This window comes from Phasianus colchicus, chromosome 13, assembly GCF_987193195.1.
Source record: "Phasianus colchicus chromosome 13, bPhaCol1.hap1.1, whole genome shotgun sequence".
Classification (NCBI taxonomy): Eukaryota; Metazoa; Chordata; class Aves; order Galliformes; family Phasianidae; genus Phasianus; species Phasianus colchicus.
This window is the reverse complement of record NC_143448.1, coordinates 11,094,395-11,120,185: the sequence shown is the minus strand read 5'-3', so window position 1 is coordinate 11,120,185 and position 25,791 is coordinate 11,094,395. Positions and strand designations below refer to the sequence as shown.

At 35.4% G+C, this 25,791-nt stretch overlaps 1 protein-coding gene across 1 annotated transcript in view; it reads left to right on the top strand.

The window, feature by feature from the left end:
• LOC116243751 (transcription initiation factor TFIID subunit 4-like) overlaps positions 1-25,791 on the top strand; it is a 133,660-nt gene that overhangs the window by 34,356 nt on the left and 73,513 nt on the right. The window contains exons 10-12 of the mRNA XM_031615143.2: positions 4,556-4,725; positions 21,697-21,827; positions 22,791-22,916. Coding sequence (XP_031471003.1) covers positions 4,556-4,725; positions 21,697-21,827; positions 22,791-22,916 — 427 coding nt within the window. The remainder of the gene's footprint in view (positions 1-4,555; positions 4,726-21,696; positions 21,828-22,790; positions 22,917-25,791) is intronic.

Below are 25,791 nucleotides of genomic sequence, written 5' to 3'. Positions count from 1 at the left end.
TTATTAAACAGCAGCAAAGATCAAGCTTTTCCTTGATATCTTAACAAAGAATTCAGTTGTTTGCATATTTGCATTTCAACCCCTAACCTTTCCTGAGGACAAATAGATGTCTGACTATTAAGCCTAAAGGCACAGAGCTGGAAATCTGTATTAATCCTCTGAATGCTGACTAGTTTTCCTCAACATTCCCAGCGTGTGTGAAGAATGTGTTTTTAGCCAGAAGGCAAACTGGCATCTAAAGCAAAGCAAGAATTTTGAAAAATAGTTGTGTTATGTATAAATTTATTTTGCCCTCAGTGTTTCATTATTGCATATTTGTTTCATTATTCTGTATTCTACTTTTTTATTTCTACTCTTGTGAGGAAGGTGTTGGTCACTAGAAGTGGAAATGTGAACTTGGCTATTTTTGGTTTCTTGTAGTCATACACATTTTTAAACTTATGGTATTGTTCTAGACTGAGAAACAGTGGAAGGAATTATATGAGAGATGTAGCAATTAGAAATGTCACAAATTACAGCTTAGCCTCTAATGTCAGCATTAATTAATTAATTGTAAGGTTGCTTATACGACTTCACCAGATATTGTGGTAGCTGCTCTATGACGTACGGTCTTCAGCTTCTACACTTCAAAGATGATGTAAATCTGAAATCTTACGTCACCTTTTTTGATATTAAAAATTATTGTTGCTACATTTTAAAGTAGAAAATACAGACCATTCAATTTAGTTGACTTTTCTACTACATAAATGAATGGAAATTGGAATTCCATTCTTTGTAATATTTTTTTCTCTTATAGTAAATATCCAGTCTTATATTTGTACCATAATAAAGAGCAAGTAGAGGAGAAATGAAGCAGACGGCCTCTTGAAGTCTGCATGGGGCCTGCATATTGTGCTGCAGCTGCTGTGTGCATCACCAGTCTCATTTAGAAACATTAGAGCTTCCACCAACGTTACGTACTACAGAAGACAATGAAAATAGCATGCTCTTGAAGTAGTTATTACCTGCAGTTCAGTTTGTGGCCAATATGAAGAAAAGGTGGAAGCATTTGTTTCCCCTGAAATTAAGTCAAAATCATTTTAGTTGGAAGGGATGTTGGTGGTCAGCTACTCCAGCTTCTGAGTCAGAGCAGTTTGGTTACACCAGGAACTTGCCCTGTTCTGCCTGTCTACAAGGACATGCATTTGTACTCCTGTATTGCCCTATCACTTCCTAACAGACCTGAGTAAAGCTCAAAGATATTGTACTTAAAATTGGGCAAGAAGTGGCAGAACCATTCCTTTAATGTGGGTGATGATGATGGTTTGCCTGAGTGTGCCAGTTAGGCTGATGCTCCTTCCTTTTCACAGGAACCTTGCTATTTCTGAGACAGTATTATGAAGTTGTATATGACCTTTTGGAGCCTGTAATTCTCTGCAACCTCAGTGATGTTGTTTTTTTTTTGTTTGTTTGTTTTTTGTTTTTTTAAGAATTCATGCCATGAAATGACCGGTGCCATCTGAACCTTATCTTTGTATTTATATTTTATATTGCTGAGTGGCCATGTTTTGAAATAGAGTATACCATGGAGTAAATAATCAACTGTATTTCAGCCTTCTTTTGTCTGCCCAGAAGACATGCATTCTGAATCAGATAACTGTTACTGCCTCTTTAGTTTATTTAAATAAAAGTTTAATAACATAATTTTGGCAAAATACCTTAAAATGCTTGACGATATATCTGATAAATCACCAAGCACTGTGGTGTTTTGGGAAAGGTAGAAGACTAATGCAGGTTTTAAGTGGATAACTTCACCTCAGAATGGTATACTTAAAATCTTAAGCTGTAATTTTAAGTTTCTTTATTTTTTTTCCATATCAACGTTTCAGGCTCTGAGATGAGCTTGTATTTTTTCCACATTTGTCAAAATAAAATAAAGCGCTGATCACAAATGTAATGTGTTCTGTCATCCTTTTTTCTTGTCGTTGGTAAAATCCAACATAGACTTCATGGATGAATTGTATGGTAAAGCACTGATAGAGACAAATCTCAAAATTAAACCTATGAAAGTTAGAATAAGCATTGTAATAGAATTTGCATCAGCAAAACTGATACTATTTTAAAATGTAATACAGTAGTGGCTGTTGCTGTAATTTCAAGTGACAGATTCCATCCAGTGTTGTAGCTGATCTCTGCTCAGCTAATATGTAGACTTAGTGTCTTGCATATGTGCATGGACTGCTATAAAAACATGAAATTTTACTTTGGAAAAAGTGATGAATCAGTGGCATGTGCTATCTCAACTGTTCAATGTATTATTTTATATTATTTTATTTTACGTAATTTATTTGGGAATAGTTCAGTAATGGAGATTTGAACATCATGAGCTCAAATCTTAAAAAGTGTGTGAGGAAAAGTGTTACTACGCACTCACACATTCAAGATTTATTCAAAAGTAAAATGCCTCCAGATTTTCTTAATGTCTTGTCTTAATTTAAATAAAATCTTTAAAGTATGTTATAGAAAAATGTGCGAATACTTCATTTTTTCTTTCTGAACATTATTTTCAAGGAGGTGCTTTTTGTAGTTGCATGAGTGTTTTTCATCAATAAGAGGGGGAGAGGAGGTGTTGAAAAAGGTTAAATGTAGGATTTAGAAATGTACCTTGCATTTGAAAACAGCTTGAAAACCCATGCTAAAAATAGCGTGCGTATTCGGTTATTGGATTTATCTAATAAGGCTCAGATTTTAGCTCAGTAAAACCAGAAGTAATTAATATAAGTACAGTCATTTCTGCCAGGAAACATGAATTTGTTAAATAATGTGCCAGGATGAATGAGAAAAGATAGACAGTAATCATCAATCTAGTCAACCACTGGATGGCATCTTTGTTCCACAGAATGACTTTTGAAGACACGTGGAGTTAGAAGTTGACTTTTGAAGGAAATGGTATGGCAAAAATGCTAGCTCTCTTTTGTATACAGATGTGTTTATGTCAGTATCCAAAACCAAGTTCTCTTTTGTGTTGAAGTTCCTCAAAGTAGAAAAGGATATTGATAGAAATTTTACCATCAGACTGGAAAATCTGTATTGCTAATCATGGTTAATGAAAATATTTAACATCTATCTTCTTTCTGATATAATATAAAAACAAATGTACTTGGTGGTAGTAAATTGCTCATGCAAGTTGACAGGAAATAATTCTGTCCAGGAGTTACTTTGGTAGTCTTCTTTGTAAGTGCTATTGTGCTGATTTTGATAATTTCTATAAATTCCTATTTTGTGCTCAAATAAAAAAGGGAATTGCCTTTCTGATACTGCCTACCAAAAAGAAAAGGTAAAACTTGAATCTCAGGATAATCAAAGTAGAAATTTAAAAAGACAAAAAAAAAAAAAAAAAAAAAAAAGCTCTGTGAAAAGTGAGAGTATCCTCAGGAATTTCACTTTGGAGAAGAAATGAAGGTCTTAGCCCTTGTGAAAAATAACAAAAGCAGACTTGTGCAAGTAACAAACTTTTTCTGACAATCATTGTAAGATTTGCCATTTTCAGTCTCAAGTATTCAGCATATTTCTCCAGGCTTATACAGGCAAAAATCCCTTCTTCTTCCTTCAAAAGAAAGCAAAACCAATATCTTAACAAACTATCAAAGTCTTCCAAGAAAATTGGGTACTCTGAGCAAGATATCTAGAAGAGTATGGGGGACAGGGATGACATGGATTTCTAGATTCCTCTCCTTACTTTTGTTCTTAATCCTTACTTGTAGTTTTGTTTTTTACTGTGGCATTACATGTTTTAGCACGTGAAACTAAGTATTCTAGTGCATGTAGAGAGCCATGTATGTATGTTTTTATATAAATCTTTTAAATTAAACTTTTGCTTGTTTTATGCAGTAGAAGTCTGAAGTTGGATGTACGTGGATTTTTTCCATATGTATATTCTCAACAGTTGTGTAGTCATTCCTAGAATACACTCAAATACAGTGTCTGTGTCACAAATAGCTCCTAAACAGAAAGTGCTGAAAACAGATGGTTTGTTTCCACAGTTATGAACCATCTCTTATAGAGGTAGGACATAACAGATGCTTGGGAGATACCGGTATGATCTGTCTTCTGAAACTCAAATTTGTCAGTTAGTCCTTCGTCAAGCTGTTAGGGAAGGGTATTGCAGAGCAAACAGTGGCTTGGGAAATGCTGCTATCATCGTCTGAAATGCAGCTCATTTTTCTAAAACTAGATGACATGTTCAACTGTTTTTGTATGTTGCTGGGGAAAACAGTTTGCATAGTTAAATGATGCTTGGAAACCAAATTTACCTGTGAGTTCGTTGTTACTCACAAATGAAGAAAAGGCAGCTCCATCACTCTAGACAAATGGCCCTGCTTGTGAGGACTTCTGAATGTGATCAAGAAATAGTCAATTCTGAATCTAGAATATGTAGTGTGAGAATTGAGACCGCGGCAGTTGTGACTTAAGTTGCCCCAGACAGCAAGCCTATTGCGTGCTCTGGAGTTAGTTTGTATGTATTAATTGAATGTTTCAAATGCAGAACTGTTTTTTATTTGTATTTTCATTATAGAGATGATGATGACATCAATGATGTTGCCTCTATGGCTGGTGTTAATCTGAATGAAGAAAGTGCCCGAATTATGGCTACCAACTCTGACTTGGTTGGAACCCAGATACAGTCGTGTAAAGATGAACCCTTTCTTGCTGCTATACCTCTACATAAACGCATACTTGAAATGGGTGAGAAACACGTCCTCTCTTTTTGGTATTCTTCATTATATAGTTCTGAGTAACAGAATATGCTTAGCACTTAAAATTGTTATAAATAAGAGAGCTTATGCCTTTTATTACATAATCTTGTATTGTTGAACTTTCAAGGTTTTTTTGATAGAAGTAACTGAGTTATACCAAATGGGAAAAAAAATGTTGTATAGGTCCTTTCATATTTCATACTTTCCCCATGTTTTTTTATATCCAAGGATCTCAAAGCTCTTTGCAAACATTAATTATTTCTCACAATCCTTCATGTTTTACACATGAGAATGTTGAAACAGAGAGGTAAATTAAGTAGTTCAGGTCACAGAGGACACCTGTGAATAAGATGTAACAGATTGCTGAAGTTACCTGTCAAAGTTTTTTTTCCTCATGCAAACCAATAATTCAGTTCTTAACACTTGCATCTATTTAAGTTCACAGTGATTTTCTTGTAGTATTTTTCCAAAAGGTTTATTTATTTCTTCTGTCATTTGAGAATGAATGTCATAAATTTCACTAGAAAAAATAATTAGTCAAAATTCGTAATGCTTTAAGGTTATTAGGCATGCTCATTATGTATTTTATTTTACATACATAATTAATATATTGTATATGATCTGTTACCTAAATGTGTCATTTCACTGTAATTTTTGATAATGTTTTCAGGTACATCAAAGTCTTAAGCTACAGAGCTCCAAGTGCATAGAAGCTTTTTTTTTTTTTTATTTTTTAAGAAGTCTCATAAATTTGTGAAAATCTGTAGGGAATCATTGTCCTCGTAGGATATTTCTGAAATATTGCATTTATGTTCATTGATTTAATGAAAGCCTTTTCATGTTGCAATTACAGCAAGTTTCTCCATTAATTTACTACTGAGCTTCACTTTTGTGTTATAATTAGTTGAAACCATTCTGAGAAATGAATTTTGCATGTTTTAGTTATCATGTTGAAATGATATGACGATTACATTATGTGATGCAGTGTGGGAAAGCATATGTGCAATATGTTGTGAGGTGGCTTATTGCCAGCTGAGATGGGAAGGCAGAAGGATTGTCGTGAAATTTGTTTGAGAAAGTGTTGTGAAGGATGCTCATATAATGCATTATACAGGTGTTAGAAAACAAAAAGGGAATGGAGACCGTTAAAAAGAATGGGAAATCAGTAATAAATTTGCCATATAATCCTTAATGAACTGTCTGGGCGTAACAATTGCTGCACAACATGGAGCTGTAATTACAAGTGCAGGACTTGCAGGAATCTGTACGTTAAGAACCACAGAACCCATCACTCTATTCATCACTGCCTTTGGGGGTTTGCTCCTCTGAGGAGCAAATCCCTATGGCTGTTTTTGAAGCTTTATTGGCTTTGATAATTGAAATGAAACTTTCAATGCTTTTAAAAGCAGCTGCAGGGATTTACTTCTCAAAAGCAATGAATCCAAAAGAGCGGCCACTCCTAGTGATCTCCTGCAGCCACTTTTAGAGCTTTATTTTGTCTTTATATGAAGCCTTTTATAGTTTTGAAAGTGTCTGTGGGGTTCACTAGTGGCTACTATCTGGGATCTATGGCTCTTGAGAAGAGAATTCCTTCAGCTGATTTTTGAAGTTTTAGAAGCTTGGTTTTCACTGTGTGTGGCCAGATTTGTTGATTGCCTGGGACCACACAAATTTAGCAGTATGCGCTACTGGGCACTTAAAATAATGACATTGTAAGATCATGATGAAACTCAGTCCTACCATGTGTTGCTGTGCCTAGACACACCAGGATCAAGCATAGGAGGCTGTGTGACCTTCTCAGGCACATTAGGAAAAGAAAGTGTCTTATGTGAGTCCTCATTCTTCTGTTTTTGTTATGCCTGTTGACAAATGAGATAAAATGCATCTTCTTCCTTTAACCCGAGTATGACTTAAATAGACCTTATTTTCTACCTTTAAATCTATTCATATTTAATGATCACTTTAGTTTTAGGGCATGTTTTTAATGTTTTAGTAAAAGAGAGATTTGTGGTATGTACAGTATTAGGAAACTGCTCTTCTCTCCCTTTTTAGAAGCTAGATCTTTCAAGTTTTCTCTCATACTAATTTCTTCTTCTCTTTTCCGAGTAAGAGTTCTGTCGAGCAACTCAGTAGTGTTCCCCAAAGGCTGTTTCAGAGATTGTGCTTCCATTCACTAGAGTCAGAATATAAACTGCTAAAGCGAGAGCAGATGCTTCTCAGTCTTTGAGAGTAACCACCAGCCAAATGCCTCAAAGTTATAGTGAAAGAGATTTCTTAATCTATTGTATGTTCTTACCTGTACTGCTCAACTTGGCAATGTTATCATCCAAAGTTTATATTAAATCTAAATGAGCAATATTATTATTGATCTGTCTAAATGGAGGAAGTAACTGAAAGGTAGTTCATGTAAAAATATTCATCCACTTTCCACATGCTTCCTTATCCAGTTTGATATCTAGTTGTCTTTGTCTGGTAATCATTGCCATTTGTTATTGTAGGAAGACAGCATTGTGACTGTTTCAGTTTCCTCTGTGTGAAACCAAGAGTGGGTATTTCTGAGCAGATAATGTGTTTCTTTTGCTATTCCATACAGGATCATAAAAATTTAAACCCAGATCTTTCTGTATGACAGAACACCACAATGAAAAACATGCAGAGAGCTGTAAGACTGTTGTTTCTTTTGGCAAGTTCAGAGGCAGAGACTGCTCTTCATGCTTGTGCTGATGTGCATGTAAACTTCAAAAACTTTCTAGGCCTTTAACTCCGTTAGTAAAGTGAGTGGGTAAGATAAGCTGAATAGTGCTGAAAAATCCTAGCTATTTTGGTTTTTTGTTGGTTTTGTTTGTTTGTTTGTTGTGGAAAAGAAACAAGAAAAATAATTTTGTAGATGTTTCACTTCTTGATTCAATTCAATCACAAGCTATTTCTTCATGGGTAAGAATGCTGGATTGTTTTATTAGGTTTTTGAAGCTAGTTTTAGGCATTGAGTCTTCACTATTTACCAGAAGGGGCAACACTTCAATTAATAAGACGCTATGGTGCAGCAGGTTGTTTTAAGAGTAAAACTGTGGTTTGTAAATGTGTTGTGAAAATAGAAACTCCTTGATTTAAGAGTTACTGTAATAATAGCATTGTTCCCAAGACTCATCAGATAAGAATTAGACTATACTGTATTTTTAATACAGTGAACGTTATCAGGACATAAGAATGGGATAAAAAGGTGGTCCTATGTATTTATGTGTGGTAACTAAGTCCATGGAAAGGAACATATATAGAAGAGAAAGGGGGAAAAATACTGTGAAACATTAACAAACAATAGCTAAGAATTGTATTTAAATAATAACTGTATACAGTGAGAATTAAATTATCAGCCTAATACCTAAATAACAGTCATTAACCTTATTCTTTACCAGACTGTGGTGAGTCTATTCTGGATACCTTGTAGCAGTTCATGTTTGACTGTTTTGTTGTTTTGTTCGTTTGTGTTTGGTTTTAACAAGGTGGGACTTTTTCATAGTGCAGTACATTTTGTGTAGAAGCCCTTGTGAATGTCTTGTTGGTATCACCCAGCACGGTACAGTGGGATGAAGTTTACTTTTCTTATGCAGGTTACTTTTAAAAATTTCCACTCATTACAATGATATGAGAAGTCATTTTACTGAGAAGTGGTGGTCCCTAGACCTCTGCTAGCAGTTCCAAAAATTTGCTTGTGGTCACCAGAGCATAATATCCCTCATAAGCTTAGAGCTTGCAGAATATTAGCTCCCACAGCAGTATTTCAGTTCTTACATCCTCTCCAACCAGATTATGCCATTTTGCTTTTTCCATGGCTATCCCTGGAATGTCATGTAACAAGAAGGAGACTCTTAACCATAAATTAACTGTATGAAAGCAATAATAATAAAACATAATTTTGGCATATTGTGCTCCATGAGTTAGTTTCTTTCCTTCTCTTTTTCACATCACCTTCACTGTTCTTCACCCAATCTTTCTATTTCAGTTTGTGTTGTTACAGAGCTTGGCTAAATAGAATAATTACAAATGTGAATAATTACAAATTGTAAGAAGTGTGGGACTGATTTGGCCATATTTAATCCATTTTAGGTGTCCATCTTGTATTTCTAAACTATTTTTACCTGCATGTGTGATAAAAATGCATTGAAGAATTACAAATATTTTTTATTTCACATTGATTCATAGTTATTTTTATATCTTCATTAAGAAATCAATTTTTCTGTAACATGTTTTTATTAAGTTCTTGATTTATGTCTTTAAGCAAGTATTGTTATCTATTTCCTTTTAAAAGTCTATTACATTGGCAAATTAGCATACACCTCTGACATTTCCTATCAATAATTAGTACTGGATTCTCTTGCTTTGTCCAAATAGATTTTTAGTCAAGAACACGTGTAGTGGTGCAGGTGAATTATTATGAAACTTGTAAATGCACTGTTGAATCCAAATGCTCCTAGATCAGAAGAGGTCTACAGTCATTCATAAAATGGCCTCAGAGCAGTTCAGCTTTATAGATTTAAGCCACTCTGTCAGTGTAGTAGTTGTAGGGTTAGATTCAGCGTAATACATAGATTTACCTATTTGTTATTTTATTGGCAATGTATTTTTAGTTGTCTAATGACATGTTGATTGTTGTTCTGTTTGTTTCTTTGTTCAGTTACATTTGAATTACATGTCTGCGAAAGAAATGTATGCTAAAACATAAGCAAATAGCTTATCTGTCTTTCTGTATTCTGTAGTATATTGAATCTATTTTGTGACATCATAGTGGCAACCGAGTTGTATGCACTTGTATATATTTTAAATTATTTTATACTCTGGAGGGCATTTTTTACTGTTAAACAACCTAAAAACTGATTTGTAATATCCTTCATGGAACCAGGCCAGTAGATTTCAGAGCCTTTGTTTAAAGCATTTGTTACTAGTTTAATAATAGAGTCATTCTGTCATCCGTTTCATCTGTTTATTTGTCAAAAGTTGTATTCATGTTTGAATGAGATGAAACTACTATTGATGATTGCTCTTTCACATATGGAGCAGTTCTAACATAAAAGTATACTTATTTCTGAGGTTGGTTTACTTTAGAGCTGCTTAGATTACAATTGTTGTGGGTACTGAAATTCTGAGCCATCAGATTGCCTGCAAACATTTTTTTTTGTTTTCAGTGCACTTTTTGTTGATCCTAGTTCTTCTCATTATTGACTTTTAACTTGTTATCTATAAGCTGGTTTGTCTTCAAACTGAAATATTCCTTTTAATACCACTGTTTTTCAACAGCATTTTTCTGTCCTGATGGCCTCCTTAAATATCTGTGTACATAACTTTTGTGTTTGGAGATGGTTCTAATGTGCAAATCAGCTCACGAAGTCCTTGTTCTCCTTAAGCATAGAATTTTGAAGTTCTTCATTGTCCTAACAAGATATGTAGTCCAATTGAACTGTACCTAGAGTGGGGTTTTCTGTGACTTTAGTTGCTGCTTCCCAGGGGGGAAAAAAAAGTGCTAGGTATTGTGTAACACATACTGCAACCTACTGTGCATGCCAAATATGTTGACTTTCTAAAGTTCCTATGAACTTAATTATGTCACGTGTAGGGAGACATGATGGATGTGGAAATGTATACAAATTCTGACATATGAAATAGTTCTGTGGCTTTCTTAGTAAGTACAGAGTTTTTCTCCCACTGTGTAACACAAGCAATTTACTAGAAATTTCATTTAGGTGTGCGCTTCTTTATCTCATCAATGTTCATATCTATGAACATTTCGTTTATTATGTTATATTTAATAGCAAATTTGTTGTTCTGTACTGCAATTTATTGTTTGCTCATGTTACAATATTATATATTATTATATTATGTTGTTTACATTTACTATTTACTTTTTTTTTAAAAAAAAAAAGGTGGGAATAGGTTCCCATCTAAGTATCAGCAGCAGTGTTGCCAAATAAACATAACAGTAAGTATTTCATAAGAGTGTTAAAATGTACTGTTGTTCTTTCTCTAATAGGTCCATGATTAGACTTCCTGTTTTACAAGATGTCCCAACATGTGTTGGGATAACTTCAGTACCACCTGAGAGCTTGGAGTCTGCCTTTCTGTGAAAGGTAAGGCAGCCTCTGTTCAATGTCTTTTTTGTGTATTTCTAAGGTTTTCTTTTTATTACTCTAATTGGTTCTGCAACACTACGACAAATAAATGAAGATTTGTTCAAACTATGATTATTTGTGAAGAAAATGAAGCTGTAATTTGTCACTCAGCCTCAGAATAAGTTTGTATCTGGAAACAGAATGATTTAAATTTCTCAGTCTCTGCAAAGAAGGGTAAAATTAATACCGTTCCATGGAGATTCATTCTCTGTCAGATTCATTCATGAAGTCTAACTCATAAATAGATTTCTAGTAATAAACATAGGATGTGGAATAAGAACAATAAAAAGAAAACCTTAGAGAACCATTCAATATTGCAATAAATCTGACTTACATTATCCCTGTAGGCAAGCTCCATGCTCTAGAGGTGGTACTAATGTCCCGAAACTCAACACATGTTGGAACATCTTTGTGGAGGAGGAAGTCATTGATCAGTGAGCAGTATCTTCGAGGATCATTTACAGGGAAAAAAGTAAAAGGTAATAGTTTCTAAAATATATTGCAATGTTTGTTCATTATGTTTATTTGGCAATCCTGCTGCTCATACTAAGGTTGCAATGTTTTTGTTTCTTAAATTATTGAAATACTTCAATCTTTAGTCTTTCTTTCTCATGTGAGTTGAATTTGCACTTAAAATTTTCAGTGCTCTGCAGGTAAAAATGTTGCTCTCTGTTTTAATACATTGCATTTGTTAGTCATCTTTATGCTACTGATCTACTGCACACAAAGTCCATGTTGTAGGATAACTCACTGGCAGGTTGACACTTTTTTTCAGTGGTTAAGATATCAAGAGTGTTAGGTTGTGGTTTGTCTAGTGTTAAGTAAAGTAAGCCACAGCCAAATGTTGAAAAGTATTGAACCAGTACAAAGACATTTTACTGATAACAAAGGGTTATTTGTTTTCAAGGAGGTAACTGCGTTGCTGGACGTTGTGCCAGATGAGGTACCATCTGTTCCTGCACAATAATGTAAATGTATGAATCTGGTATAAGCTACCATAAAACATAACTGTTTTAACACAATCACGTGACCATATCTGATCTGGATTCACTTAGTAGTGGTGGATGATCTGGTAATACACAGAATTAGCATTAATTAGTGAATATGGTGAGATGTCCTGATCTTGACAACTTTTCCTCTAATCCTGGACATACACAGACAATGTTGCTGACACTCTAAAATTCAGGTTATGGTTTACTCTCCTTTATAATTTCCTGTGTTCTTTGTGCACATATATCTTTTCCAGGTGACTTACCCATCCTGCCTCCGTAAGATGTGGTTTCATGTTGAACTAGTCTGCCTAATATCAGTGAATATCTGTGATAGCTCTTCAGACATGTAACCTACAAGACATTTATAGGGTCAGAGCAAGAGTTTCTTCAGGAAAACTAAATTGCCAAGGTGTCTACATTATTTCCATAATCTGCTTCAAAAAAACAGAAGCATACAGGCGAATTCTTTTTCATGGTATTTATTTTTATCCTTTTGTGAACGTGAGTTAGATTGGTCTGCTATTGCAAGGACCATGTCACAGTATACTGGCATCTGTGCTTGTCATTTCTGACATTCTTATAACAGTTCTTTCCCCTGTCTTGCTCACCTAACATAAACCTGTAATCATATTGTTCTTTTACTTAAGCCTGAGGTCTTGTAATGGTTTAATATCTTTTCATCTTCTGTTTAAGACACTGAGATTTTTATTTCTTCCACAAGGAATTAGATAAAATGTGGTTTAGTTACAGAGAAAATGAGGAAAAAAATAATTGTAGTCCACTTCTGTTCCTCAGAGTTCGCATTATCTTTCTGTCCACTCTGATCAAGTCAGGCTTGCTGTCTGTCTGAATACCAAATATTCCGTTCTACTGCTAGATGCACTGCTTTTCTGTTAGTGCTTTCCTGATTCATGGCAACTGCTTCCATTTTCCAGGCCTCTGCTTACCTGTACATAATACTGTTTGGCAACTACCATGGTTCTGTTGAAGACAAACTGCTTAGGATTATAGAAATACTCTTCAGGGATGATTAATAGCTGCCTTTTAGCTGTTTAATTACTTAGCTCAAAGACAGAATTTTGGAAACTGGATTGTCTGGTTATAAATATTTTAGGTCAGACCTCTTCTCAAATTAGTTCTTTCTTTTTGCCAAAAAATTATGCTTGTAATCCTGGACTTATGCTCTTGCTGAGAATTCTTAAAGAAATAAGGCTTTTCTGTTTTCTCACTTTTACTTTTGTCAAAAAACACTAATCATATAAGAAGGGTTAAACAGTTTCTCTGGTAATTCTTTTTCTGTTTTCTGAATATTTTTCCCTGCTCTAACTCTCACTGACCTGCATAATAGCTTTGAATAATCATAGGGAATAGGCATTTTGGCCTGGTTATGTGTGGATTTTTGATCTGTGTGGCCGTTTCTGTGTCCATTGTGTTAAAATAATTATATTGCTATGACTCCCTAAAATGGAGCTATTTTTCACTCTGGTCTCAGTTTTGTAGGTAAAATTAGGAGGTGACGGTTCAAAACAAGCAAAAGTGAGTAGTTGGGTTGTCAAACCTTTATTTTAAGGTGTTGCAGGTTCAAGAAATGACTTGAAAAATTAATGGGAAAAAAAAAAACAAAACATTGATAGGTAGTGAAGAGTAAGAAGGTCCTTTAGGGTGGTTCTAAGCTGTATACAGTTGCAGTTTTACATGGATGCTCTTTTTTTTTTTTTTTTTTCCCCAGCAGCATTTCACACTACTATTGTTAGAGAATGGGTGCTGGACTGTATTATTCAGTGTAACCTTTCTTAACTTTTTATACAGTTGCAGAAATGCAAAAAGCTTATTATAGTATAATTTGTATTGAATAAGTTAAATCCACTGTAGTATCTGAAAAAAGTTTTGATTGCTTTTCTCTACAGTGCATTGTCCTGCAGAGATTGAGTCTTAGCTCAGTCTTACTTTGCTAAAATAATTTGGTTGGCACTTATTTTGGAGTAAGCAGAAGAAGAGAGTATTACAATTTTCAGAATATTTATTTAGACTTTGTATGCATTAAGTTACATTAGAATTGTATGGCTGGTCTTTTCTGCTGTGTTTTGCATTGAAAAGAGCTATGTATTTTGAGGATTTTCATCTGTAAGTTGGATTTATTTATATGTATATTTAAAAGTAACTAGTGTTTCACTGATTTTTTCAGTTTCACAGATTGCTTCCTGAAGAATCATCTCATGGTCTGTAGTTCTGAAACAGTGTAGAAAAGTCATTAGGCCCCAGCAAGTCCTGAGTACTCAAGCATATGGAATGCTTTTATCCAGAAGTGAGCTCATGAGATTTTATCCTGTGAAAAGAAAAATGTTCTTATATAAGCAAGCTTACTGAAGTAACTAACGTGGAGCCTTCCATTATTTTGTAAATAACGTTTGTGATAAACTGTCATTATTTTTAGCATAGGCAGTTTATGTTGAATGTGAACTAGAAGTGTAGTGTTGAACAGTATGGGGTGCTACTTTACCAAATCTTTTCCGTAACAGTTGAGATAGTTCAGGGTTGATTTGGAGCTCTGGAATATATCTTGGCCATCTGCCCCTCACTGAAGGGATGCTGGTTTGTACCTGCCAGAGGGAATTGCTTACCAAAACACAAAACACTTGGCACCAATTCTTTCTAATTTGGCACAAAGCATTCCCTTGCCTGTGGTTTCCCTAAACACTCTCCAGATTCCAGGTTTCTCAGAGGCACCTGCTCAAACTACTTTGGATTTGCTGATTTTATGAAGGAAGCAACTAAAGCTTTAGTTTTACCTTTCCTCATCATGTTTCCCAGACAGATTAACAGTAGAGCAAATCAACACTGATTAAATTATTTATTTGTTTATTTAGTAAGACTTAAAGTGAAGCTTCTTTTTATTTAAAGGACTGGAAACCTAGGATGACAGCTAAAATCATGATACTGTTTATTTTGCCTGGGATTGCTAGGTTATCTTATACTCCTAGGAATCTCTAATCCCCGTCATCATAGCTAGTGATTTACTATTTGCACATCGCTCCATTTAACAAACTTTTCCTTCTGTTTTTAATACCAAAAGATGGTCTGGGGCTCTGGCAGCCCCTCCAGACAACTGTACCCAGCCAACCTCCTCAGCTTCTTTCTCTGTTTTGTTCAGTTGTCCCCAACTGTCTACCTTAATGTGTAAGATTGAGTTTTCCCTTTGATGGAGTTTTGAATGCAGTGTTGATGGCTGAGGACACTTCTGTGTGGGAGATGTCCCAGTCTAATCAGGTTGGGCTTCAGGACAGGGGACAAGTAAGTTCAGTAGTTGCTATTTTATGGCTCCTCGGGCTCTTAGTGCATTACAGTCGTTTCCTCACTGTGTTTAGGCAGGCTGATTGTTAGATGTTGTTGCTGAGTGTAGAATGAATGATGTCATAGTATTAGGCAAAGTGCCTATTGCTTTCTGCTGATTTCATGACCTGCATTCTGTAGAGAACACGTGGTATGTTTTAGGACTTGCAGATATCGTTTGTGTTGTTTTAGAAGGGAACTGCTCACCACTTTTTTCCCATTCTTGTCAGCTGTTAGCCATCAGAAGTTTCTGTACAGCTCAAGTCTTGAATGATGACTACTTAACTGATTCTGATGTTTTTAATGATATTTAATTTTATAGGGATTGACACCTTCAGCAGAACTATAAAATCATCGCTTTCTTTCACGCTATTAAAATGAAGGGCTGAAATTAATCAAAGAATTACATCATTTTAAAGATTTGGAAGATTGTTGCAGCAATTTAGGGAGTAATTTTTCAAAAACATTACTTTCTTGATGGGGAAAATTACAGAGAGGCAGGCTTGTAAATTGTGGTGAATAGTTTGGGATGAATGAGGAGGAAGGATGCTTGAGCTTATAATCATAGGTGCAAACCAAGGCACAGTCAGGTACTTCTTATGCTCTGGGGATGGGGTAGATAGGTATGGCCAGATGCATCTTTGTTTTATTATTACCCCTCTGATGCTGTCAAATGAGGTAAAATAGAAATTTAGACAAATAGGGAATATCCCAGATGCAAGGAGGATGAATTTCTGTGATTTCCTTCCATCTTGCTCTATGCGAGCCTGTTATAACAGCAGATGAGGCCTGGACCTAAGAAATCTGGTTCCAATTGTGGCCAATGTTTAACACAAAGAACTTAAAGTTTAAGTTTCTTCTAATTTTAAGATGATAGCAGTGAGTGCTCTCTGCATTTCTGGCTGACCTGTGATTAAGGGCAAATAGAGAATAAATATTCTCTCTCCCAGTGTTTGTGTTGAAGGACGAGACAAATTCAAGCCCTAAATATATGCTGTTTAATCGTTTAAAACCAATTCTTTAAAGTTTTTTTGTTTTAAGTGTAAATGTAAAGAGATTTTATACAGGCATTCAATAATTTATCACATCAATAATCAGTCAGACCTAATGTTTTACAAATAATTTTTTATCTTTGATCTCTGTCCTGTCAGTCCTCTTTAAGTATAAATTATTCAAGTAACTTTTTGATTCTTTGAAAGCCTATCTGCAACGATACTGTTTTGTCCTGCTTCTCAAATAGGACAGTGTTCTTATGATTTATTTTGGTTTGTTTGATCAATAAAATATAATTAAATTTCTAAAGCACAGCAAAGTCGGTACCCCTCAAATATGGAAGTAGATAATAGCACTCTTCAGAATTTTCACTTCTTGGAACTTGAAAGTTTTCAATGACAAGGTTTAGGCACTTTTATGTTTGTGAAAAAACAACCTTGTGCTAGTGACACATATGCCAATATCAGAATAATATTGCTGAATGCTTTTTCCCTCAAGGTTTTTGAAACTTATATACAAGTTCTAACTTTATAGAAATTCTCTTGCAATATTGCAAACTTTTAAGTAGAAAACAGTTTATTTGTAACAAAAATATTTCAGTGCTTTTTTATACTTTCTTTGCATGCTGTTTCATATGCATCTTCATATGTAGAGCTTTATTAAATGCTGACTGAACCATGGGTTTGCTACTAATGCTTCCAAACATGTAATTAAGATTTAATATGTAGACAGGCCTTATTATGCTGTTCTATAAATGCTTGGCAGATTAGAAATTTGTTCATTTTGGAAGTATTAATTTTGATCCCTCGTATTTTTCACATATGATAAGGTGACTCAACCGACTACTTTGTAGTGATACCCCTGAGACTTAAGTTCTGTCACAAAGAATAGTAGTGTTCATGCTATCATTCATTGCTTCTTCATGGTCTTCATGGTCTTTTACAGCTTTAGTGTACCGGCAAGAGTGCTTGAATGAAAAACATGACCTTAGTTATGCTTTTTAAAACATAAAAACTCAAATTCAAGTGGAGAGATTGGTTAAAATTACAGCTTGGAGCCTTGCTTTGCTCCATCTCCATCTTTGTTGTTATCCTTGATGATGTTTTTATCTTAGCTCTATGAAAAGTTCAGAATTACATTGCTAAAGTCATTTTAAAGGCTTAAGGATTGTGCTTGACGTTGAAAATGTTTAAATTTAGCAAATATATTATTTAATAGCAAGCAATTTTTTTTCAAACTATGCATTTCCTGATGTTTAAACGTGTAGCTCCTTACTGCTTTATAATACACAATTTGGGTTATGAATCTACAAGTTAAGATGTCCACAGTATCAACCTCAGAGCACATTAAGGGGTGCAGAAAAAAAAGTCAGAAATAATTATAACTTTTTGTTAAAAAACAAAGGTATGTGACAGCAGTTTGTTGATCAGCATTAATTATTTTGTTTAATCTTTATTTTCTCTTTGTATTTTGTGTGTCTATATGTATGTAAGTGTACATACTATGACCAGTTAGTGCAATTAAGATGGGAATCTAGAATGCTGGGACTTAAAAAAAAAAAAAATATCTGCAATTGAACCAGCTATCCTGTGGCCTGGTTGGAAAGATAAACTGTATATGATAATATTTGTGCTTTATGATACAGTTAAGTACATAAAGTATTTTCATATGATTGCATATACAAATTTTTTATAACTTTATATTTCTTTTCCCCTATCAAACTAAATATGAACTATCTAGTTCATATTCATTGTCATATTTTAGTGTCTGCACAAACATTCTTGTGAAGGGAAGATAAACCTTTCTGAATTAAAATTGGAAAAAAACAATTATGTTCTTTAGGAGTGGGTCTCAGGCATATGCTATCTGAAGATCAGCATAATTTTCCTTTGAAGGAAAAAAAAAATTCCAGTGTGCTTTTTTTATATAAATAGGAGTGGATGAAGCTCAGGAAGAGATGTAAGTTCCTATTTTGAAGTCTTAGTATCTTTTTCTTCACCACTACAAGTATTAACTTTTCCCAGCCTTTTGCATAGAGTCAGTTTCTACTTCTTGGCATTTTGGGGCTTTATGAGATAGTGTCATTTTGCTACTTTTGCTGCTTTTAAGTATGTATTTATATAGCAGAAAAAAAAAAAAAAGAACTATGTTTAAAAGTCTCTAAGAATGTTATCAAAACTCTTCTTCAGTCAGAAAATCAGTAAGAATGTATAGATGCTTGTTTATGAGAGTATAACTTAGGCAACCTTTCCAAGTATAGATGAAATTACTGTTTCAGGAGCATGCTGGTAAGTTTCCCATCTTTGCCCCAAGTACAGCCCAAGTATTTCAGTAGTGTGCCAAATCTTCATGTAGTATACAGCTTTGGAATGTACCCTGCTTCTGATGTCCTATGCTAACAGAACTAATGATTGGTATAAATTTAGAGCAAGGGGGACGTGTTGTTTCCACACATGATGAATGTTGTGGATGACGAGTTGACTTCTTATACATTCATCTTTTTGTAGTCTGGTTTCTTGATGTTTTTGGGGAAATTTGTGCTGTATTCTTTCTTCTTTAGCCTGCTTTCCAAAGAAAGCTAGCCTTAGATGATGGAGCAGTCTATTTGCCTTCTTTCTCTCTCCCTGCAGATAACTTTTGAATTTATTGATAAATCAACAGCTAGATAGCCCTTGTGTGTTCCAATTGAGGGGAAAATCAAATTTTCTTTTCTTTGCTCTTCTGAATGGATAGCTGCCAATCAGCATTCTTGTACAGACTTGCCTCAGGGTGAGCTGGCTGTGCCCAGATGGCAAGCTGGATAAATGTGGGCTGGAAGATAGGCCAGGGGGTGATGCTAGATGTGTGAGGGAGCTTGGATGTTGTGATAAGAAGGGATAACAAGGAATATGGGAAGAAGAGAAGCAGGGATCATAGAATCAGATGAGATTGTCTAAGTTATTGTCCATGAGTCATAAAAACATGCAAAGTGGGAGATTCCATAGCTTTTCTGTGTAAAGTATTCCAACATTTAATGAAGAATTCTTGCTGGTGTCTGGTCAGAAACTTTACTGTTTCAATTTATGAATTTTTCTCATCCTTACTTGCAGGCATCTCAATAAAGAGACTGGATTAATCTTCCTAAATAACCTCTGCCTTAAGCTTTCTCTTCTCCCAGATAAAGATCCCTCAGGTTCTGCTTGTATTGACCAAATGTTCCAGCCCTGGTGACTTGTCCCTGGACTCAAATTTTTCAAATCTTTTTTGTACTGGGGTACCCAAAACTGAGCTGTGGTATGGACTAAAGGAAAGCAGTAGTCACCTCTCTCAATGTACTGACTACTTTTGCCTCCTGTTGATACAACCAGCTGTACTGATAGTCTTCACTGTTGCCAGGATGCATTGCTGAATCATGGCTGGCTGACTGCCCACCATAAGCTTTCCATCAGCTCTGCACCATTCGCTGTGCTGTCATCTGCAAACTTGATGAGGGTGCTTTAGATCTCCCTGTACATCCCTGAAAAAGGTGTTCAAAAGGGCAAGTCCCAGGACAGACTCGTGTGAGCCACCATTTATAACTGGCTTTCAGGTAGTTTTCTAGAACTGTAAAGACTTGTGCGGAGGGATTTCAGGAGTAGGAAATCTCACAGGGTTATTGTGGAGGCTGGTGGGGAGGGCCTAGGACATGACTCTTGGAAATGGGCATCCCAGGAAATGATCCTTTCATTATGGATGAAGTTCCAAAGAGTTGAATAGGCAAAACCAGCTGCATAGTAGTTGAGTTGACTTAGGGCAAATGTGCTTAAAATTAGAAAATGAGAAAAGAAAAAAAAAAAAAGATGTGGTAGCTCTTTATTATGAAAGCATTGTGTGTTCAGAGAAGTTGGGTAGCTGTAGTTAAGCTGAAATTCAAAGAATTATTATTGTAACAATTATTCATTCCTACTCGTAACTAGAATACCTGGCAGAATTTTCCATCTCAAACCTCTTTTCTAGATACTACTTAATTAAATTTCCCTTTCTGCTTGTATTTTATCATTCAGACTAGGTTTTTTATTTTCTGATTGATAGCTTTGCTTACACGTTTGCATAATAAAGTGGTGCATGCTCAAATAGGTGTAGATATTGAAGCCTGACTTGCACAAATAGCTCCCACCAACATGAATAGTCCCAACGACTTCAAGGACTTAATTTGCATGAGTAACAGTTGCAGCGTTGGGATCTTAATGCGAATGTCTGCTTTCCATTATGCGTTCAGCTTTCAGCAACCTCGGTGGAGCTCCATCTCTATTACAGAGGACAAATTGGGCACCAAGACAGATGGAATTTTTTTTTTAGCGGCAAAGCAAAAATCAGTTGAAGTCATATACATACTGCCGAAGTCCTTAAGGTATCGTGTACTGTATGAAGGCAGTGATAGCTTAAGTTAAAGAGATAACGACTTCAAAGAATCATTACAAAAAAAAAATTAATATCAGAAATATATGACAGAATTCAGCTCTGGGAAGCGTGGGGATGATGTGCTGTAGTGATGTAATAAAATATACATTTAAATAGACAGATCGGTTGGAGGAAAAAAAAAAGAAAGAAAGAAAAAAAGGAGCTCAGACGGCCGGGCGCAGCCGCTTCCCGCCGCAGCTGGGCGCCTTACGCGGGCTCTGCCCATGCGCTGCTGCGCGGGGATGGGTGGCTGCAGCGCCCCCTGCCGGGAGGGCGGTGCCGCCCCGCGGGTGGTGCGGTGCGCACTGCCGGCTGCTCCTGCCGCTGAAACAGCGGGGCTGTAGGCATGCCAGAACGCTGCTCGTTAACTCGTCTTCGTTTTTCGGACGTGTGATGGTTTTTTTTTTACCCTCGAGTTTGGCAGGAAAAAGATAGGAACGCGTCATGAAACAGGCTCATTTTTAAGCCTCTCAGGTTTGTATTTGTGTGGAGGTCCCTCCCACAGGCGACGACTGCTCTAATTAGTCACTCAGGAAACACTTTCCAGAATATTCTCAGTTAATTTCCTGGAATGCTTTGCGTACATAGTACTATGTCACAAGTGAACATATTCAAGCATTTTTAAGGCTTATGTTTGTTTAAAGAAAACCTAGTAGTGTGTGCTGAAGTGCACAGCAGTGTGCTGTGGGCTGCAGCCTGGGCGTGTGGGCGCTGGAAGTGTCAGCAGCGATCCCGAAAGCAAAGGATTTGCTGCTTCTGAGAACTCAGATTGCCTCATCTACTTTTTGTCACTCTACTGGATAAAACCTGGTAAGGTGCCTCAGTGTCTTCTGAAGGGTAAAGAAGCAACTCTGGATTACCTCAAACTTTAAATTGTGACCGCATCTGTTTTCAAGAGGTAATGAATGTATCACCAAAGCTTCAGAGGTTTACTATCAAAGATTTGTACGCTCAGGAAAATAACGTTGTGACTTTGTGTTCTTTACAGGTTGGGCTTTTTTTTTTTTTTTTTTTTTTGGTGGAAAGTCAGCTAATTTTCTTTTCTTTTCTTTTGCTTTGCTTTAGCTAAAAAATTAGGAATTACTGATGTGCCAGCTGAGGTGGTTACTTTTATTTCCCATGCAACACAAAGCAGATTAAGAACAGTGATAGAAAAAGTAACTGTGATAACCCAGCACCGCATGGAATCATACAAAGTAAGTGCAAATCAAGCTATTGGATGTATATAGTGATAGTCATATTGCGATGCAACTTGACACAGTTTTCTTTCTTAGCACATGGTACATGTTTTGTGTTCATTTTGTGTGCAGAGCACATTTTAATCACAAACTTATCTACCTCATTGCATAGAGAGCAGTGGGATGATGACCCTACTTGCCAGACCTGTCTTCTCTGTCATAGAATTTGTGTGTAGAATTGTATTCATCTTTGTATACTGAAGTGTCTAGCTTGGCTCACCTGTTAAGCTATTCCTGCTTACCTTTTGTGACCAAGGCTGTTGATTCATGCCTTCTCTTTTCACCAGGATGACCACTGATTGGACCAAAATTGCTTCAATATTTAGGAATCTGCAGTAGCTATACATGTCTTTGACTGTGTGAGATACTAATACTTCTATACTTGCCATTTAAAAATTTTAGCACAAAACTTAGAATGTTTAACTTAATATGATGATAAGACAGGGATAAAACTTTTTCAGATTTCAGATTTTCAGATTAGAGGGAAGAGCTACTAATTTGTCTTAAGCCAAAAACTAAATAATTCAACTGTTAAATTCTTCACTGTAATTAAACAATATTCTCTTTTTTAAAAAAAAGATTTCAAGTTATTCTGGTACCATTTTTAGTGATTGTATTCTTGGAGAAAATTGAAATAATTTAGATATCTTAAACCAGAAGGAAAATTGTAATAAAAAACTGCAAACCAGTTTGAAATTCAGGTAAGTCAAATATGTTTTATTATTAGAAATAAGTTACTTTTTTTTTTTTAATAAAAGAAAATTGCTAGCAATTGTTAAACTAATACAAAAGCATGTAGGCGGTTGGCTTCATTGCACCATGCTTAATTTTGTTGTTGTTGTTAGTACTGTAGGAAGATTTTAATGTATATACTCAGTCTTGATGAAAATGCCTGTTTTCATAAAATACTGTTCTTCACAGGATGATGAGTGGTATGAACAAGCTACAGATGTCCGATCACAATTAAAGTTTTTTGAACAGTTGGAACGTTTAGAAAAGCAAAGGAAAGATGAACAAGAGAGGGAAATCTTGCTAAAGGCTGCCAAGGTATCTTATTTATTCTATTTTTTAAAATTATTTAGCAGTTCGTAGTCTTCAAACAATTACTTATTCTCTTGAAATCTGTTTCTGGAACAGTTTTTCTTAAACTGTAGCAGAAATGCTGAATCACAGCTTGAAGCAGTGACTGAGCTCCTGGTGGGAAGGCAGGGCTAACCCAGGGGAGCTCAGTGCATGAAGTGCACCTGAGTGACCAGAAGGGGTGAAGCCAGGATGCACCCCTTCCCAGCTCTCATTTAAGGGTTGACAGTGGAGGTGAGGGTATCTCTCTGGAGATCCCTGCCTACCTGAGGCCTTCCAAAGGTAAACATATTTTCTTCCTTCATTTCTACATCTATGGCTGCTGCCTTTGGGCTTCCCCTCATTTGCCACTCCACTATTATTGCTATACTTTCCATCACATTAAAGCATTACATATACCAAAGAAATACTTCTTTGTGACACTGCACCTTAAATTTATGAAGTCATGCTGTTTATCCACAATGATAGCACACCTAGCTGGATGGAATGGTCCTGCATTCTCAGGAGGATATAACTCTGGTGGGTTCTTGAGATTATGCGAGGCAGTGCCTTACATATCTCTAGATAAATTCCTATCCCTTAATACTTTAATTGTATTATTGATTTATCAAATTATAAATAAGTTTGTTCCTTAGTTATTCTGAGTTATTCATCCGTTGTTTTACATTTTCACTGAATTGTTTATTGTATATTCTAAAGAGTTTATATGGAACAACTCAGTGTTCAGTGGTAAAACTTTGTATTATTAAAAGACCTTTCTATTTGCAAACTTAACAACAACAACAACAAAAGCCAACCCAACAACAGGACCTGACTTGCTAATTTCAGAAAAATGTTTCCCAATTTGGCTGTTTTCATCCTTCTCTTATCTGTTCTGTTTTCTTTCTTAATTTATAATTATTCACATTTTTAGGTATTCCACAGTTTTCCACAGAAGATATATATGCTCTTTAAATGTTTAGATGGAAACAGAGACACTTTTCATTTTTAATGCTTTTTTTTTTGTATTTCATTTTCTACACTGAATGAATACATCTTGATGAATCACACTTTCTTTCTCTGTGTCTCTTTTTGTTTGTTGTTTTTTGAAGTCTTTCTCTTTTTTTCTCTCTCTCTTTTTTTTTTTTAATGGACATTGAGAAAAATACAGTTCTGTAGTCTTTAGTTTAAAAACATTTCACCAACTGGGCACAGTCACATGCAAGTTGATCTAAGGCTGAATTAGATGTTATCACTTCCAAACTTATGATGCAGTGTTTTCTGGATTCTTTTTCTTTTATCTTGAGTTAATGTTATCTTGACTTCATGGGAGTTTTAGGAAATAAATACATTAACAATAAGTTTGATTCTAATAGACTATAAAGCAAATTCAAATAATTACACCAAAAAACATTGAAGAAGAGTCTTACGTGACTTGAAGAAATCATTTTCATTAACATAATGCACATGTAAATCAGTTTTATAACCAGACGGTTTGGCATAGAGACATTTTATACTAGAAAAAATATGTATAGCAAAAAAGAAACAAAACCACAAAGTAACCATGGGAGAAAAATGCTGATTTACCAGCATTAATGTTTAGAAAGAAAAAGTGAAGATATTATGAAACCTTTGAAAGGTACGTATATGGTGTTGGGATTTAAGTGTCTAACGCCAGTTTTGAATTGAACTTAGAATGATAGCATCTGTCCTTTCTGGAGCATGTGTCTGCTCTCTGCCATGCTGTTCCCATGGATTGACCACCTGTTTCAAAACTCACATAGAGCATAGTTTGGCAACCCATGTTCAAATAACAACTTTTTATTCTAAACAATACATTGTTCATTATTTCCTCAGAATTTAGGTTGCTGCTGAAATGCAGGGTGCTCTGTACATCAACAGAGAGAACTCTTGTGATCTTTATTCTGAATTCCTGCATGCTAAATCCTTAGCCAGGATTTTGGTCTTTCTGGTCTTTTTTCACATCCTTAGTTGTTTGAGGAGATGGAAGACTTTGTGGAGAGAATGCAGTAATTGCAATGAAACAGTTATTAAATGGACACAGTTAAAATCTACCTCATCTGCTCTGGTAACTAGTGATACAGACCAGAAAATGTTTCATGTCTGTTTGTGGTATGCTGATTGCTGTTTGTCCCTGCAAAGAGGGTAATGATTAAACTGGTTCTGGAGACTGAAATATGTCTTATGCAAAGAGATTGTTTCACAAATCAGGGCACCTCTGTCATCTTGATAGTATTGTGTATTTAAAAGTTAGAAACTTTGGGATTTTAAGATGAAATTTCTGTTTCTACTTATTTTTCTATAAGCTCTTAAATCTAAAAATCATATGTGTATATACAACCAACTATATAGAAGCTGCTGTTGCTTAATATGCCTTTTAGACAGTGATTTTTTTTTTATCCTGTACGTGTTTTGGCAAGTTATTTTGCAATGTTTGTTAAAGATACTCAGTAGAATAATTTTAGGAAAAGTTTTGAAATTGCCTGCTAGTGATACCTAGTCTGTTGTCTAGGTATGGAACAGCATATACAGGTTTAACTTGCTTAGTGAAAGTTCTTTTTTAAGTATTTAGTTTGTGAAGCCTCTTTAGCAACCAAGTCCAACGTGTTCATGAAGAATAAGATACTGACAAAGGGAATTTTGTGTTCTGATTGATCTGCAACTGTATTTTCAGCTACTACTGTAAGATATGAGTGTAGAATTCATGAGTACCCTGGTGGGGTGGATTTTGCTGCAGGAGGTGTCTTGGGAGGAACAAGAGATCATTGAATCATAGAATCACAAGGTTGGAAACAACCTATAAGATCATCTAGTCCAACTGTCTTCACGCTACCACTGCTAC